Genomic DNA, 15,744 nt, shown 5'->3' with positions numbered 1-15,744 from the left:
GCTATTATTTTTAAGTAACAAAAAGTGCTTAGAATTTCCATTTTATGGGTAAAAATGTCAAAAATATAATTCAGCTTGCGCGTTGCGCTCACATTATTCGATCGTTGAAATATGTTACGTCTTCATAGCTAACTTCAAGCAGTCTTTAATAGGTAGGCCTAACTTTTCGATCAGTTAAAACGTCTATCAAAAATATCTGCTCGCGCTTCTCGTTCGTAGTAATTATTTAGTTGCATATAACATTGCCCAGAATGTGCAAATTTTAGGAAAAATTACATAAATCTCAAAAACATATTGCTCGCGCTTCGCGCTCGCATTATATAAATAAAGATTATATATTTATGTTGATTTATAAGAATAACAAGTGGAATGCCTCTGGCCGTCTCACCTGCATCACGCGATTCAACATAGCAGCAGTGCTGACTTTGAAAACTACTATAACTCGCACAAGATGTTCAGTGATACTTGGTTACTCTTATTTCCACGTTTCATGAACTAGACCAATGCACTTACAGAAATAGGACGGTAATTCAACAAATACCCCCAATGTGGCCAAAGTTCATTGACCTCACATGACCTTTGACCTTGATCATGTGACCTGAAACTTGCACAGGATATTCAGTGATACTTGATTACTCTTATGTTCAAGTTTCAAAAGTCAGATCAACAAACTTGCAAAGTTATGATGGTAATTCAACAGATACCCCCATTATGGCCAAAGTTCATTGACCTTTGACCTTGGTCATGTGACCTAAAATGCGCACAGGATGTTTAGTGATACTTGATTACTCTTATTTCCAAGTTTTATGAACTAGACCAACATACTTTCAAAGTTATGATGGTAATTCAACAAATACCCCCAATTCGGCCAAAGTTCATTGACCCTAAATGACCTTTGACCTTGATCATGTGACCTGAAACTTGCACAGGATGTTCAGTGATACTTGATTACTATTATGTCCAAGTTTCATGAATCAGATCCAAAAAAATTTATAAGTTATGATGGTAATTCAACAGATACCCCCAACTCAGCCAAACTTCATTGACCCTAAATGACCTTTGACCTTGGTCATGTGACGTGAAACTCATGCAGGATGTTTAGTGATACTTGATTAAAATTATGTCAAAGTTTAATGAACTAGGTTCATATATTTTCTAAGTTATGATGACATTTCAAAAACTTAACCTTAGGTTATGATTTTGATGTTGATTCCCCAACATGGTCTAAGTTCATTGACCCTAAATGACCTTTGACCTTGGTCATGTGACATAAAACTCTACTGGATGTTCAGTAATACTTGATTAACCTTATGGCCAAGTTTCATGAACTAGGTCTATAGACTTTCTAAGTTATGTCATTTCAAAAACTTAACCTAAGGTTAAGATATGATGCTGACGCCGCCGCCGTCGGAAAAGCGGCGCCTATAGTCTCACTCTGCTATGCAGGTGAGACAAAGATAAAGTGATTAGGACTACCCCTTCAAAGAAAGAAATAAAAAATAATCTTCGCGCGGCTGATCGGAGAAAATATGACTGAAAAAATTGCGCCACCCCCCCCCCCCACCCCTTCTATTGGTGAAGGCTGGATTCGCCACTGGTATGATAAGCAATTTCTGATAATCTTACTTTTCAGAAAAAAGCTAGGTATATCTCTTGTAATTTACAACTACACTTCCAACTCATAAGGATTCAGTCTAATTGGCCTAAACAGGTCCGCATTGACCTAGATCTATATATTTCATAGACTAATTTTAAGACTAATGGTATGTCAAATGAAAACAAATTACTCATGAACAAAAAAAATGTTTTTAAAACTCACCTTGTTATGTGGAATGGATGATTGAAGACCAAAGAGCTAGCACTGAATAACCAAATAAAAAGACGAGTCCAAGATTGGAAGGACGGACAATTTTCCTAATCTCAGGAGAAAGCTACCCAGTAACGATAGAACGGGCCGGTTGAACGAGAAAAAAAAGTTGACGAACAAGAAACCGGAGAAAGCCTTACAACTTTTATTTTGAAAAAAAGTCGTAAAGCTTTCGGCAGAAAAACGTATTCAAAATAAATTTAATTATCAATAGATAGCAACGCATCAACATAATTTTTTTATAACACAGTCGATTTAACGAGATGAGCCATCAGTTGTATGCGCCGAGGGTCCCGGGACCATTTATTTTTCCTCGTGCTGTCAATTTCAAAAAAGTGTCCTATAGACAAATTGCATTGCCCTAAGGCTAAGCAGGACCCTCAGATCTTTCGGATGGTGACGTTAAATTATCATACACGTCTGACAAAACTCAAACACACGCACACAGTATTATTATTAAAATGTTAGGTCCTTACCAATTAACATCAAAGTTTTTCCCGAAGTTTTTACATTGCTGAATTTACATTGCTGAATTGTGTTATACGGGTGATGACTCACTCATGCCAGGAACCTTTGTGCAGTCTTATCTCTTCATGCGTCCTTGATTGTGTCACCATGCAATCGACGCATCACGTCGTGACCACCGAACTCGGCTACAAAACTTGCCCGACCAGACCCGACGCGCGGGGCCGTGTTCGTGTACTCGTGTTATTCCAAAACATTCTCGCATTTAATATTCCAAAAACAAACTTGAGAATTTCGATCCAGTACAAAAATCGTTCTCCATGGCTCAACTCCATCCTCTGTCCGCACATGATCACCAAATAACCAAGCTGGACAAGGGAAGAAAAAACGGCAAAATGTCCAGATTCGGAGAACCCGGCCAGAGACCCATCAACAAACCTTCCATTAGGCATGTTAGGTTCGGATTCAGTCCGTCGGCCAAGCTCTAGCTCTAGCTCTGGGACACTCACACTATTGCGATGGTCTGCCTCAAAGACCGTATAATACAAATCAGAGGTGATGTCCGTCAATTGAAAGTTTGTGTAAACTGATTCAACTTACTCGAATTTGTGATGCTTGTTATCAGTGAATCATGGAGATCGATCGACCATCGTCATTTACTAATATTTGCTGAATACACTTATTAGTCCCGTTTCAGTTCCTTCTTCGGACATTCAACTTCTTCGCACCTACTTCGGGATCGCGCTCGGGCGCGCGCGGGCCGGCCGCGGGGGTGGAAAAGAAAAAACAACTGGCAGGCCTGTTCACTAGCTCGTCACGTGATATGACGTTATACCGCGGTAGGGTGGTCGCCTGCACCTGTGAATATGTTGGCGCAAAATTTCCATACCAAAGGCTGGAATGCGACAGCGCTTGAGCAGTAGAAGGTACGTCCATGCATGGCTTGATGAAGGAATGAATATTTCGGAAAAATCGTTCGCATGTTCGTGTGAATGGACCTGCTAACATGGTTGAGAGGAGGACGATTAACACAAGCCTTCCTTCATGGACGATGATCCAAGGGGGGGGGGGTGGATATCTCCCCCAATATATCAGGGGGTGCCCTCTTTGTTATCATTCTCCAAATAATTTGAGGTATGGTCATGGATGGTCATACTAAAAATTATAATGATGATGATAAAATAATCATTATCATTATTTTATTTGTAATTATATTAATGATTTATAGTAATAATAAGATAATTATACTATTGTCATTATTATTATTATCAATATTATAATAATTGTCATTGTCATCATCATGGTAGTGACGGTGGTCGTATATCAACGAATTAATGATGACCATTCATATTGTATTTCTCATACTTTTTTATAGTTATGGCATAAAACCATTCCTTTCGAATTTTATTTTTAAGGATGGATGAAGGAAAAAATCAATGATGAAACGGGAAAACACGTTCATATTTAAATGTTTAAAGGTCAAGTCCACCCCAGAGAAATGTTGATTTGAATAAATAGACAAAAATCAAACAATCATTATGCTGAACATTTCATCAAAATCGGATTTGAAATAAAAAAGTTATAAGTTTCGCTTATTTTCACAAAACAATGATATGCACAACTCAGTAACATGCAAATGAGACAGTCGATGATGTCCATCACTCACTATTTATTTTGCTTTTTATTGTTTGAATTAAACAATATTTCATTTTTGGACAGATTTGACAATAAGGACCTATTTGATTGAACCATAATGCTAATTGCACATGCTTATGGAGGAATTAATCGTTTTTTTCACACCACAACAAGGAGAAATGGGAGTATTTCATATAACAAAATACAAAAGAAATAGTGAGTGAGTGATGCCATCAGTCTCCTCATTTGCATATCGACAAGAAAGTGAATATAACTGTTTTGTGAAATTAGGCGAAATTTTAAAGTGTCATAACTTTCTTATTTTACATCCGATTTTGATGAAATTTTCAGTGTTATGGTCGATGGACTTTTCTGTTTTTATTCCAATCTACTTTTTGTTGGGGTGGACTTGTCCTTTAAGTTTTTATGCATGACATACATTGTTTTGAAATTTGTCCTTCACGCTACCAAGCAGATGGGGTGAGTCCCGTTTATTTTACCATTTTAAATATCACTTCATTTTTGTCACATTTTTTTAATTCAGGGTCATGATGTAAAATAAGTGGAAAACATAAAAAGGGAAAAATTACCAATGTTTAGGTCATTTTTTTCAAAAATATAAGCTCGCGTTCGCAATATGTAATATATATTAGTCCTGGTGAAACATCTAGTCTTGTTTTTTTTAAAAAGCTAACATTATACTTAAAATTTCGTTCTTAGGGTTTACCCCCACTTGGATCCAGGCGTATTCCTTTGGGGCCATCCCCCCCAAAAAAAAAGGGGGGAACGACCAAGAAAAAATTATAAAAGAAAGAAAAGGAAAAAGGGTGAAATATGCTATATAATTATTTCAAATTTTATCACAAACTTACAAATGTCTTAGAGGTCAATATTTTTGCTCGCTCGTTCACTCGATGCTTTTATAAAAATCTCTTTTTTACTATGTCTGGTTCCCTAGAAATATTTTAATCTTAAACCACTGACCCCACCATCCCCCCCCCCCCCTAAACTGAAAGGAAAAAAAATCCCTGACATGGAACAATGTTTGTGCCAGTCATCCCCCAAACAGCATTAACATCGATCGACAACCATGCTTCCTTCCTTTTTTTTCAATTTCTAGGCTTATTTTTATCCGTAATCCATAATTTTTTTTCCTCACCCTACCCCCTCCCTTCTCTCTCTCTCTCTGTAGTTCATCATTAACATAATTTACTTTTTTTTCTTATCCTTCGTCTTCACTTTCTTTTCCTCCTTACATTTCATCCTCCCTACAATCCCCCTGGACTTTTAGTTGGTTAGGGTTAGTTACAAGAATCACGACGTAATAAGGGACGACCATATAAAAATAAAAAAAACATATATTTATATATAACAATCGCAAAGTGGCGATATAATATTTTATTTTGATTGCACAATTATACGATATCTACATATAAAAAGCAAACAAAACAGGCAAGATTTTTTTAATCCATAACCGTCTCATTAATTCACATTAAAGCATAGGCCTAAGAAATTACAATATCAGCCAAAGTAATGTATTTTTTATTTCTACATTAGCTCTGACATTCAACGACTTTTTTTTCACGAAAGCGATTTTGAAATCGTTACACTGTGTATCCTTTGTAATTTCCTTAGTGTTATGTACCAGCAATATAATTTAGGATAAGCTTTGATGTTGTTTTTTTTATTTGTTTTATGTTGTTGCGGTCGGAATTAATTCACTTCTTAGGATAGATAAATACATCCATGCATATTGTACATATTATCTGAAAATATTTAGAATGCCTGGAAAATTGTTAACACTTTCGAACGATATTTTGTTGCCTTTATTCATTCAAAATGGGCATTAATAAGGACGTTCTAAATACTTTCGGATTTACTATTTCTCCTTTCCCATAAGACAACAAAGGAAAGTAGTGGTGATTTAAATTAAATTGTAATTATCTGACTTTCTCTGAATTTACAAACGATTTTAGTTATTTGCATGTTGCATTGAAAGCAATTAAACCTCACCTATACGGTAATAGCCTACTACCTAAAATTTTGTCCTGGATTGGACATTTCCCCCTTCCACTGTTTTTTTTTTATTTTGAAATTGAATTCCAATATAATTGTACAATATAAAATGAATTCATCTGGGAATACATAATGTAGATATCCAATGTAACAAACATCATATTTTAAATCATTACGGCCTTTGGCAAAATTACATAATTTGATTCTAGGCAAACATTTCTTGACAACAATTTTTCTACATTAGAATGAATTAACGGCCATACATCAAATATGATTATTCTAATTTGTGTTTGGGCAGATATGCATTGGAAATAGTAAGATAAACAATGTTTTTCAGAAAATTACTCGCGGCGGTGTTTAAGAGCTGAACGAAGGACTGAGTTTTTAAAAAGTAAACAAAAAACATGACAATGGATATATGATTAATTGTCGTACTTACTATTTAAGTAAGCAAGTGATTCACAACATATCCTTGTTCTAATCCAACAAAGTATTTCATATCATTGTTCAGTTAGATTTTATGTTTGTCAAAATATTACATCTCCCTCTGCTGTCTTCCTAGGCAAATGGGGGAGGGGGATCAATCGAGTATGATGAAATCAATAAATATATATTCACATTTTTTTACAATTTAGGTATCCCTGAATTTTTAATTCAAGTATTAAACATCATACAAACTGGAAGTTCTACAAGTACGACAAAAATAGGCATACCTAATCAAAAATCACAAAATGGGCATTTCCTTTTACGAAACATTTACTCATAAAAAAAATGAAAATACATACAGCATAGGGGTGTATACGTTATCAGACATCGAGTGCATTATTCGTGATGTTTTTTTTTCTTTAAGAAAAATATTACATTCATGAACTAAACGCATTTCGTTTAAGAGACACGGAGCTGGGTGTGTGAAGGTGATTTTATAAGACATCCTGTGTAATTTTAGTGATATTTTTACAATTCAATCGTTCAAGAGTAAACAATTTACATTCATATTGGGATTATCCCAGAATCGCGACACACCTACAGGGGCAGTCATTTTCGATCGAACAACATATGACATAATATACATGTATTTCAAATTATATACATATCTGTGAGAAATAAATAATAAAGGAATCTGGAGCTATATAGAATGTGCGATATGAACTGATAGTGAACGAAAAACGTATTCATAAGTAGCGTAAATTTTGATCCTCGAATTCTTGTCTCAGTTTCTTATTGAAAAAAAAAATCTTTGGAAAATCGTTCTAGGCGAGACTGGAACACGCGTCCATGAACTCAACTGCAATATTGACTTCCTGATTGAACCAAACCAGTCGAGCTGATCGATAGGTCAGATATTACGATACATCTTAACATTTCGTGGCCATGAATATTCATGAGGCGTGATCTGAGTAAATAAACCTTATTATATCGCCATTCCCACCGTCCTTTCGGCTTCACAAACTGTACCGGCAGAAAAAAAATGCAGTGAGGACACAAACTATTCCTCACGTGAAAATATGAAACTCGTGGCCCTGGGAAGCGGGGTCAGCAGCCCTTGAATCAGATTGGTTTGCTAAAAGAAAAAAAATCACCTTCATTTTGGAGTGAAACTTTTTTTTCTCTCGAATCAGCACCCCTCTTTAAAAAAAATCTTTCCCAGTCCCCTGACAAACCTATGTACACTATAAAAATGATTACCTATTGGGTAACCGGGAACATGCTTGTTGTTTGGGTAAATAATGTTGCGTTGAAATAGCTCAATATGAGGTTCAAATAATGTTAATTGATGACAAACATGCATGTTCCCTTTCTACCAAATATTGGGTAAAAATTTTACTCAGTGTTTCTAGAGTGTATGAAGTTGCCATGGCTAACAAGGGCTAGCAATTACTTCCCAGAAAAGCAATGTGTCAAGGAGGAGGACCTAGTTCTTTGCTTTGTCGTGGATCTTCATGTGTCGACTGAGGTTTCCAGACTGGGAGAACGACTGCCGACAGTAGGTGCAGGTGTAGGGCTTCTGGCCCGAGTGGATCCGCTGGTGTTTGGTGAGTGTGGAATTATCGGAGAACGATCTGTTACACTGCTTGCATGTGTAGGGACGTTCACCGGAATGCGTGCGTGCGTGTGTCTTTACAGATGAGCTCTACAAATTTTATGTAAAAATAAAACAAAATAGAAATTTGTTAATAATAAAAGATAAGATAAGACAATGTATCTTTTTTCTGTACAGGCATGTGTGGTACAAAGATGTTTTCTACATTGAAGCATTGCAAATCTTTAACATAATCATAAAGAATCGTGGCTGTTAAAAAACCCCAGCGAATTATGGATTAAAATTATAGTTTGATTAAAACTTGAATAACTACTGGAAAATTCAGTGCTGCATACATTTATGCATTGAATTCATCAATGAGTAACGTAAAATGAATCTGTACAGCACGAAGATAAACATAACTTTGAGAGATTTCAAAGATAAAATATTTAGTAATGACATTCAAATAATCAGATACATAAACTAAAATACCGAATCCCTTGAAGATTCAGCTGGCAACTTGAGAAGCGATCATAATAAGCCCATATTTTTGTTTTATTCAGGATTAGAGATCTGGTTATCCACTTATCTTTATTCTTTACAATATTTTTTAGCCCTGAAATATCTTAAGATACATCTCTCCTCTCAACCTACCACTGGCGTACGAATAGGGGGCTTTGGGTTATGGACCCCGCCCCCGACCAAAAAGGGGAAGGAAAGGGGGAAATACATGAATAGATGGATAAAAATAGATTAATAAATATTTTCAAAATATATAAAAAATATTCTTAAAAATCAAGACGAAGAAAAAGGGGAAAATGAAACACTGTTAAAAAAACGTGATTTTACAGAAAATAAACAGAAGATTTTGCAGAAAGCAATAACAGAATCATTCTGTAAATTCATAAAACAGGAATTTTCCTGCAATTCAACAGAACAGGTCTGTTTAAAAAGGGGGAAAAGGGTGTTTTATTCAAGGAAATTTGTAAGTTTCCATACACCAAATACCAATTTCCTGTAAGATTACGCAATTCGCTAAGATTACAGGTGTTCTCGAGACTCTGCTGCAGGAACTTCTTTTATTTTAAGGATAAATTTTCTAACAGTGAAGAAAGGGAACGAAATATTAAATGGTTCTCTGAATATTAAGTCAATATTTATCACAAGTGTTTTAAAAGGTAAAAAAAAATCCCATGCGTCGAGTTTAGTCCCTACATTTATTTGGCTCATTACGTAAATGCAACCTACCCTCTTTTTTGTTTTTTACCTCCCGTCATTTCCAGTATACCCAAAGTTGACTCGATCCCCGAAGTTTAACTCGTCTCAATACTGCTACCGAACATGCCGCATTGTACAGAGTGTATTGAAATTCAACATTATCAATATAATCAAGATATTCCTTACCTGTGAAAAACCTTTGCCGCATATGTTGCAGCTGAAGGGTTTCTCCCCGCTATGGACCCTGAGATGAGCTTTGAGGTTAGCGGCTTGGAAGAAAGCCTTGCTACACACGTGGCACATGTACTGCTTCTCTCCGAAGTGGATTTTCGTGTGCGTCTTCAGGGCACCGGGTCTTGAGAACTTCTTGTCACAAAAATGGCAGCGGTGAATCAACGAGTCGTTTGATTGAATTTTCGTCAACGAAGACGAAGTCGCCTTGGTGGCGATCCCTAGCCGTGCATCGTCCTGGCTCGTGACTGCAGACGTGACGGATGATGTCGACGAGGACAGCGAACTGTGCGATGCCGGAGAGTAGGCGTCGAGTTGTTCAGTTGATTTGATGGTCGCAACGCGAGCAGGAGTGGTGTAGAGCTGAGCGCTGCTGCCGGGACTGTTGGCGTGGTAGTCGGCGTTGTTCGCTGCACCGATATAATGATCTCTAGTAGATTCAAACACACCAGGTGTGGATTGGTTGACGGCCCAATACGCCGTCTCTGGTAAACGACTCGTTTCATATCCATCCACCAATCTACAATCAAATTTCAAAATAAAAGTTTGTTCAAAGAGAACAGTGAGACAACCGGTAGTAATTATAAAAATAATATTGTTAACACTGTGTAAAGCGTTGTGGCCCAGTGGATTAGTCTTGTGACTTTGAAACAGAGGACGTGGGTTCGAATCCCAGCCATGGCGTAATTTCCTTCAGCAAGAAATTTATCCACATTGTGCTGCACTCAACCCAAGTGAGGTGGATGGGCACCCGGCAGGATTAATTCCTTGCGCTGAAAGGCAGCTCGAGCTAAAGCTGGGGTAATAATAATGCGCCTCAAAATAGGTTATTTCTAGATAGATGGCGCCATATAAATGCCTTTTTTATTATTATTAACATCATCATCACCATCATTGAAAGTATTACTCTGTTGGCACAAAGCATCCGAAGAAGGAATTTTTATTAACTGGTCATGATGATGACGATGTTGATGTACTAAATTGGTGATGATACTAGACATTCAATTGTGTTAGAAAACGTGAGACAAGTTATTGGTATCTTGTTATCATTTTTTTTACATTTCAATCATCCTCCGTCTATGAAATAATGACTTTTCATGGTTCCACATGATTGTAACAATCTGATCCACTCTGTGAAAGACATTTAACCAATATAAGTTTCTAATACATTAGATTCATGAAGGACGCATTATTGTATAACTGTGGAAATGTTTATAAGTCGCCTCTTTTGAAAAGATATTTCACCATTATATCATGTTCTATTATTGCAATTCTACAATTTTCCTATTATACATGTACTACATCCGAATTTATTGCCAAGTGCCCTTCATGACAATACAGTCTTTGTCGAGATTTAGTGAACCGGAGCAGTAGTTTCATCTGTGACACTGCACATACGATATATTTGCCAATTTTCATTAGCTCAGAAACTAACGACGAGAATGCTGTTCTGGTTCATTAATTGTCGACAAAGACCTCCCAGCTGTTTATTGTTCTCTGACAGGCATATTCAATGCATTTGCTGTGTTTTCGAGCTCGTATCCGTTGCAGTTGCGATAAATGTATATTATCATGGATGCCAATAACTTACCCGATTGACGAGGTCGACAGAGCCTTTGCGATCAAGTTTCCACTAGAAGAAAGGAGATGGCGAGAGGATGAGATCGTACCTCTCCCGTGGGGTTCCCTTATCCAGTAGCTATATGACGTTGGGTCCAACGAAGACGTGCTCGAAAAGGGTCTTGATAGAGGCCCGTCGTCTTCGTGTTCGGTATCGTAATCCGAAAGAAGGTAGCGATGCTGCAAGTGATATAAGGGCAATGATCGAGTTCAGTGTAGATATTTTGACCAATAATGTCAGAAATAAGCATGATGCCAGCCACATCAAAACCAATAATTAGTCGTAAGGGAATGTTCTCTGTAAATAGCCAAAATAACAATTTGTTCTTCAAATAGCCACAATTAAAAACAAATATATATAAAATATATATGAATTCGTCATTCTTCTTCGTCATACTGTCAGTTGTAAAAAAGAATGGAAAGCAAGAAACACAGGGATACAAGACCTTTTTGCGAACCGATTAGAGGTTTCACAGATATTGCAGTGTGAACGCCTCATAATTTCGGGTGAGTTATTATTGGTTTTGGGGTGGCTGACCACATTATATGGACAATTTAAATGCTCAAACTCTCAGTCCCAATCTAAAAGCGCGCAATCGTGTTTACACAGTGTACATCGAACAGTCTAACTGAGAATTTGTTTTTCAGAATCTACCCATCTAACTTGTAACCCATGAAGCTCTCGAATAGCATTTTCGTATGGAAATCGTATAATTAGCATCATCTGTTCGAGTGAAAAACATCCATTGCATGAGGCCTTTCATTCTATAAATCCGAAAATGCAATATGCAACGTCATTTTAAAACAATGCTGGGAGAGATGAGATAATTAGAAGAGTTGAACGAAAAAAGCAAGCAAAAAACTCACATTCCGGAGAGAACCGTAGCTTTCTGACGTCCCCATACTTGCGGGCAGCGACCCTGTGCTCGATGCCAATTCCGCAGTTTGATAGGGCTGCTCAACGCCGGGATTGGCTGGGGCCGAAGCAGCCGATGGTCCGTACGGGTTGATTTTCATTCGGGAATGCTTTAGAGACAACAGCGTATCGGCGACCTCCGTGTGGCTTAGCTCTTTTAGAGATCCCAACTGATGTTGGTCGTTGATTAAACTACTCAGAAATGTTGATCTGAAGTCGAAGAAAAAAAAAGTCCTAAGTTGATTTGGATACCATTCTGACATTTTGGTTTACCTCAAGACGTCGGTCAATTTACAACAATATCAATTATCTTCATATTATTTGTTTAATTCAGACGCAGGGGAAATGTCTCGATAATATAGAGAAACTCGCATGCTGTAAAGAACTTTTTACATGGGACTCGTTTCATAAAACTTGTTACAATGACAAATTTGCAATAAGAGATTAAAGCTACTGAAATAAATCGATTTGACTGGCTGGTAGTAAACCGGTAAAGAAATTTGGCATTTCTTATTTATACCAAATCTTTCTTACACGGGACAATTGGCTACACTGCATGGAGGAACATAAATGGGCGATCCCTGGACCAATGAGTTTAAAGTTATCCAAGAAGAAAAATTTATGTCCGTGGGGACATCTTAAATTTGTCAGCTATAGGTGGTCTACTGAGTCTACTTACACACTTGCATCAACGTTCAGAGTAGGAGGAATGGCTATGTTGACTGTTAAACTCACATCATTGACCGTAGAAAATTGCCATAGTTTGGACGCATTGGCCCTATTCTAAAATCTAGTTGAACTCGGACCATGGGCCAAGTCTGTGCTAAAGTTATAGGGAGCCAAAAAAGGTCAACAGTAAATATTTAATCGCACGTTTCTCTTCAATTTCACACTTTCTTCATCCTTAAAATGGTGAAGAAATGAAAGACATTTATGAATGACTTGAGTGTCGAAGGACACTCAAGTCAGTCTTGAAACTGAACTTGCCCTGTTAAAGGTGTGTGTCAATGTTGGCTTTCCATAGTTAAACCACCAGTGTTAATATAAGATTTAACGGGAATATGGACCATCGAATAACAACGTGATTTTGAACAACCGGAAGTTGTGTGAGAAAAAGCATATTCTACAGACACGAACCTAAACTGGCAACAGTACGCCCATTCCGACAGATTCGAAGATTAATCAGCTTTCCTACTACACATCTTTTTTCTCAATGACAGGACATTTTTTTGAACAACCATGATCGACATAAGAAACAAACGCGCTCAAACAGAGCATGAAGCCCGCCTATAACCGATTCCGAGTCTATAAAAGTGACGGCACCCCACTGGGGCATTCAAGTGTTGGTGGCAAAAGCACAGTTAATCTATCTTTTTGAAAGAGCTTTTGGAATTAAACAGTATTGCGTGGGACAATAAAAAAAAGTAACCGATTCACCTGAGATACAAATCGTGTATGATTCGTGTATGAAATTGAATAATAGATTTTAAACAATTAAAATACAATGCTCATCTGGATACAGTTTGAAGATCACCCTTGTTTATTAATATTAGACATTTGTTTACTTTCTAACACTTTGACTGATAGGTGGAAATATAATCCATTCTTACCCGAACCCACTATCGAGCGTTCCTTGACTCCCGATAATGCTGCTGCCTCTAAGGGAGTCTCTATCCAGGAGAAGTTCACCGCTACTTCCAAGTTTCAAAGACCCCAGAGAGTCCGAAGAGAGGTTAAGAAAGTTGCTGAAGCCCTCGCTGCTCCCATACGTACTCAAATCGGTCCCAGATAGACCCATGTCCAATTTGTCCATGGGGCGACGAAGGTCTGGTGCCGAGGCGCATGTCGCCCACGACCCCACAGGCACCGTTTGCTGATAGTTGAACGATGAAGGCACGGAGCGTTCGTAAGCGTTGGGTACAGTCATGAGCTCGTGGTAACTCGGTGAGGTTGGCGGCGACTGGGACCCCATCGACCGTTGATGCTGTCCCAGGGAGGTGGGTGACCTTGACGATGAGCTGCCATCGCTATGAGAAGAGGGCTGAGATGAAATATAACTGCTGGGCATGTTTCGTAGCACTGAAATCTCTTCTCCGGTCATACTGCTATTGCACAGAAAAGAAATATGGACCCTTTTGTAAATTTCAACTCACAAAGACAACCGCTATGCCAATATTCATAAAACCGCCATAAAATATCAATATTAACTTAACAGATGAATTTGCACGCCCCCCTGCCGGAAAGAACACAGTGTCCCACAGTGTGAAATCATCTTCACACTGTTAAATTGGAGCGTTTTAACATTGTGAATCACATCTTCACATTGTGAACGAGTAATTTGCACTGTGAAATCAAACATCACTAAGTGAACACTCTGTGGTAAACCACACTGTGGAGGTGTCCACAATGTGAAATCATCTTCACACTGTTAAATTGGAGCGTTTTAACATTGTGAATCACATCTTCAAAGAGTCGACTGTGTGAACACACTGTGGGACACTGTGTTCTTCCAGCAGGGCCATACCAATTTTAAAAATGAAAATGTGTGGTTCATAAAAAGATCCCTTGCCACATGTCTGAAATAAAAGAGGGATTAAACTTTTATTTCGTATAATTTAGGATAACTTCTTTGCGATTTACATTTTAAAAGATCTAAACTTCTATGAAAATGATAATGAAAATATCTGAAGTATGAAATAAGAGTGACAATACAATTTTCTCCGTCAAATTGGACTTGGGAGAAACTTTGCGTCCCCAAAGCCATTCATGTAACAAGATATCCTGTCAATCAGAAAATCAATCTCAAAGATAATGATAAAACTGATGATAGTAATGATACTAAGAATATTATAAATGAAGATAATAAATGATAAAGAATAGCAATAATTTTGATAGAAATTATAAGAAAAAAGATAACAAGATATCAATAATGATTAAAAAAATAGAATATGTAGCGCATTAACAATACAGACTCTTTTATGAAGTACGTGCAAATAAAATCACTGCCGAGAAAATATTTAATATAATTTATACTGAGTATGAGAAATACCGTGTCAAAACTATTGTGATAGTACGAAACAACTTAGCATAACATCGCATTGAAAATTGATTTACAATTACGATAAGAAAATTGTAGATTTTATGAAATTAGAAACTTACTCGTGAGTTATATGGTCCTATATCATGAAGTGAAAAAGAACGAGTGAAGAACTTTGCCTTCTTTTTTTCGATAGCCCTCCTTTCTTCGAATGCTCTTCTTGCTTCAGTGAACAAATTGCTTGGAGAGAGTGCGTCCTTATATCGCCTTGATGTTGATGAACACACATTTTCTTTCTGTTTCGACTCTCCTTTTATCATTCTCTTATCCTTTCTTCTTCTAATCTTTCTGTATATCATCAGAGTTGGGGTTGGTAGAATGTCCACGTGCGCCTGTTCTCGACGTTGATTGGCTTAGAGTCGGCATAACGTGAGCTAAGACATTACATAGATGGTGTCCTTCCCTTCAACGAAGCATGTAACAATACGTGCACCCACTTACTTTTTTCTAATTTGCCATTATATGGCTTCATTTTCTAAAGTTCATGCAAATTACCACATTTAATGACACTCCATAATTATCAAAGAAAAAGATGGCAAAATATTATGTTTGAAGTTTTTTTTCTTTCTTCTGTCTTTCCTAAAATTGCCAGGTGACTTTTCGTGCTTTGTTTTCCAGCAAATGGGTACGACGAAATTCCATTTAATTAAATCCAGTTC

At 37.3% G+C, this 15,744-nt stretch overlaps 2 protein-coding genes across 3 annotated transcripts in view; both read right to left on the bottom strand.

The window, feature by feature from the left end:
• Positions 1–3,077, bottom strand: part of LOC121425203 — a 32,438-nt gene extending 29,361 nt beyond the window's left edge. The window contains exon 1 of the mRNA XM_041621210.1: positions 2,933–3,077. The gene's annotated coding sequence lies outside the window, so the exon portion shown is untranslated. The remainder of the gene's footprint in view (positions 1–2,932) is intronic.
• A 3,750-nt stretch (positions 3,078–6,827) lies between these two features.
• LOC121425608 (zinc finger protein 8-like) lies at positions 6,828–15,330 on the bottom strand. Of its 2 annotated transcripts, none has more exons than XM_041621726.1 (6): positions 15,148–15,330; positions 13,599–14,093; positions 11,940–12,198; positions 11,044–11,252; positions 9,408–9,972; positions 6,828–8,114 (listed from the first exon to the last, which is right to left on the bottom strand). In XM_041621726.1, the coding sequence occupies exons 2-6, from the start codon at positions 14,087–14,089 to the stop codon at positions 7,896–7,898; spliced, it is 1,743 nt and encodes a 580-aa protein (XP_041477660.1). In that variant the 5' UTR covers positions 14,090–14,093; positions 15,148–15,330; the 3' UTR covers positions 6,828–7,895. The 2 variants fall into 2 exon arrangements, with proteins under 2 accessions (XP_041477660.1, XP_041477661.1); XM_041621727.1 differs by having other exon boundaries at positions 13,599–14,090.
• Between the last annotated feature and the right edge of the window lie 414 nt (positions 15,331–15,744).

This window comes from Lytechinus variegatus, chromosome 12 (genome assembly GCF_018143015.1).
Source record: "Lytechinus variegatus isolate NC3 chromosome 12, Lvar_3.0, whole genome shotgun sequence".
In the NCBI taxonomy this organism is placed as follows: Eukaryota; Metazoa; Echinodermata; class Echinoidea; order Temnopleuroida; family Toxopneustidae; genus Lytechinus; species Lytechinus variegatus.
Note: the sequence above shows the minus strand (reverse complement) of the source record. Positions and strands in the feature narration are given on the sequence as shown.

Bases quoted from the DNA above. Each gene is read 5' to 3' on its own strand.
- LOC121425608 (XM_041621726.1), bottom strand. From the start codon at position 14,089: ATGACCGGAGAAGAGATTTCAGTGCTACGAAACATGCCCAGCAGTTAT. The intron at 12,199-13,598 runs GTAAGAATGGAT...CTTCGACTTCAG, and splicing joins ACGCTCGATAGTGGGTTCGG to ATCAACATTTCTGAGTAGTT. The intron at 11,253-11,939 runs GTGAGTTTTTTG...TATCACTTGCAG, and splicing joins GCTACGGTTCTCTCCGGAAT to CATCGCTACCTTCTTTCGGA.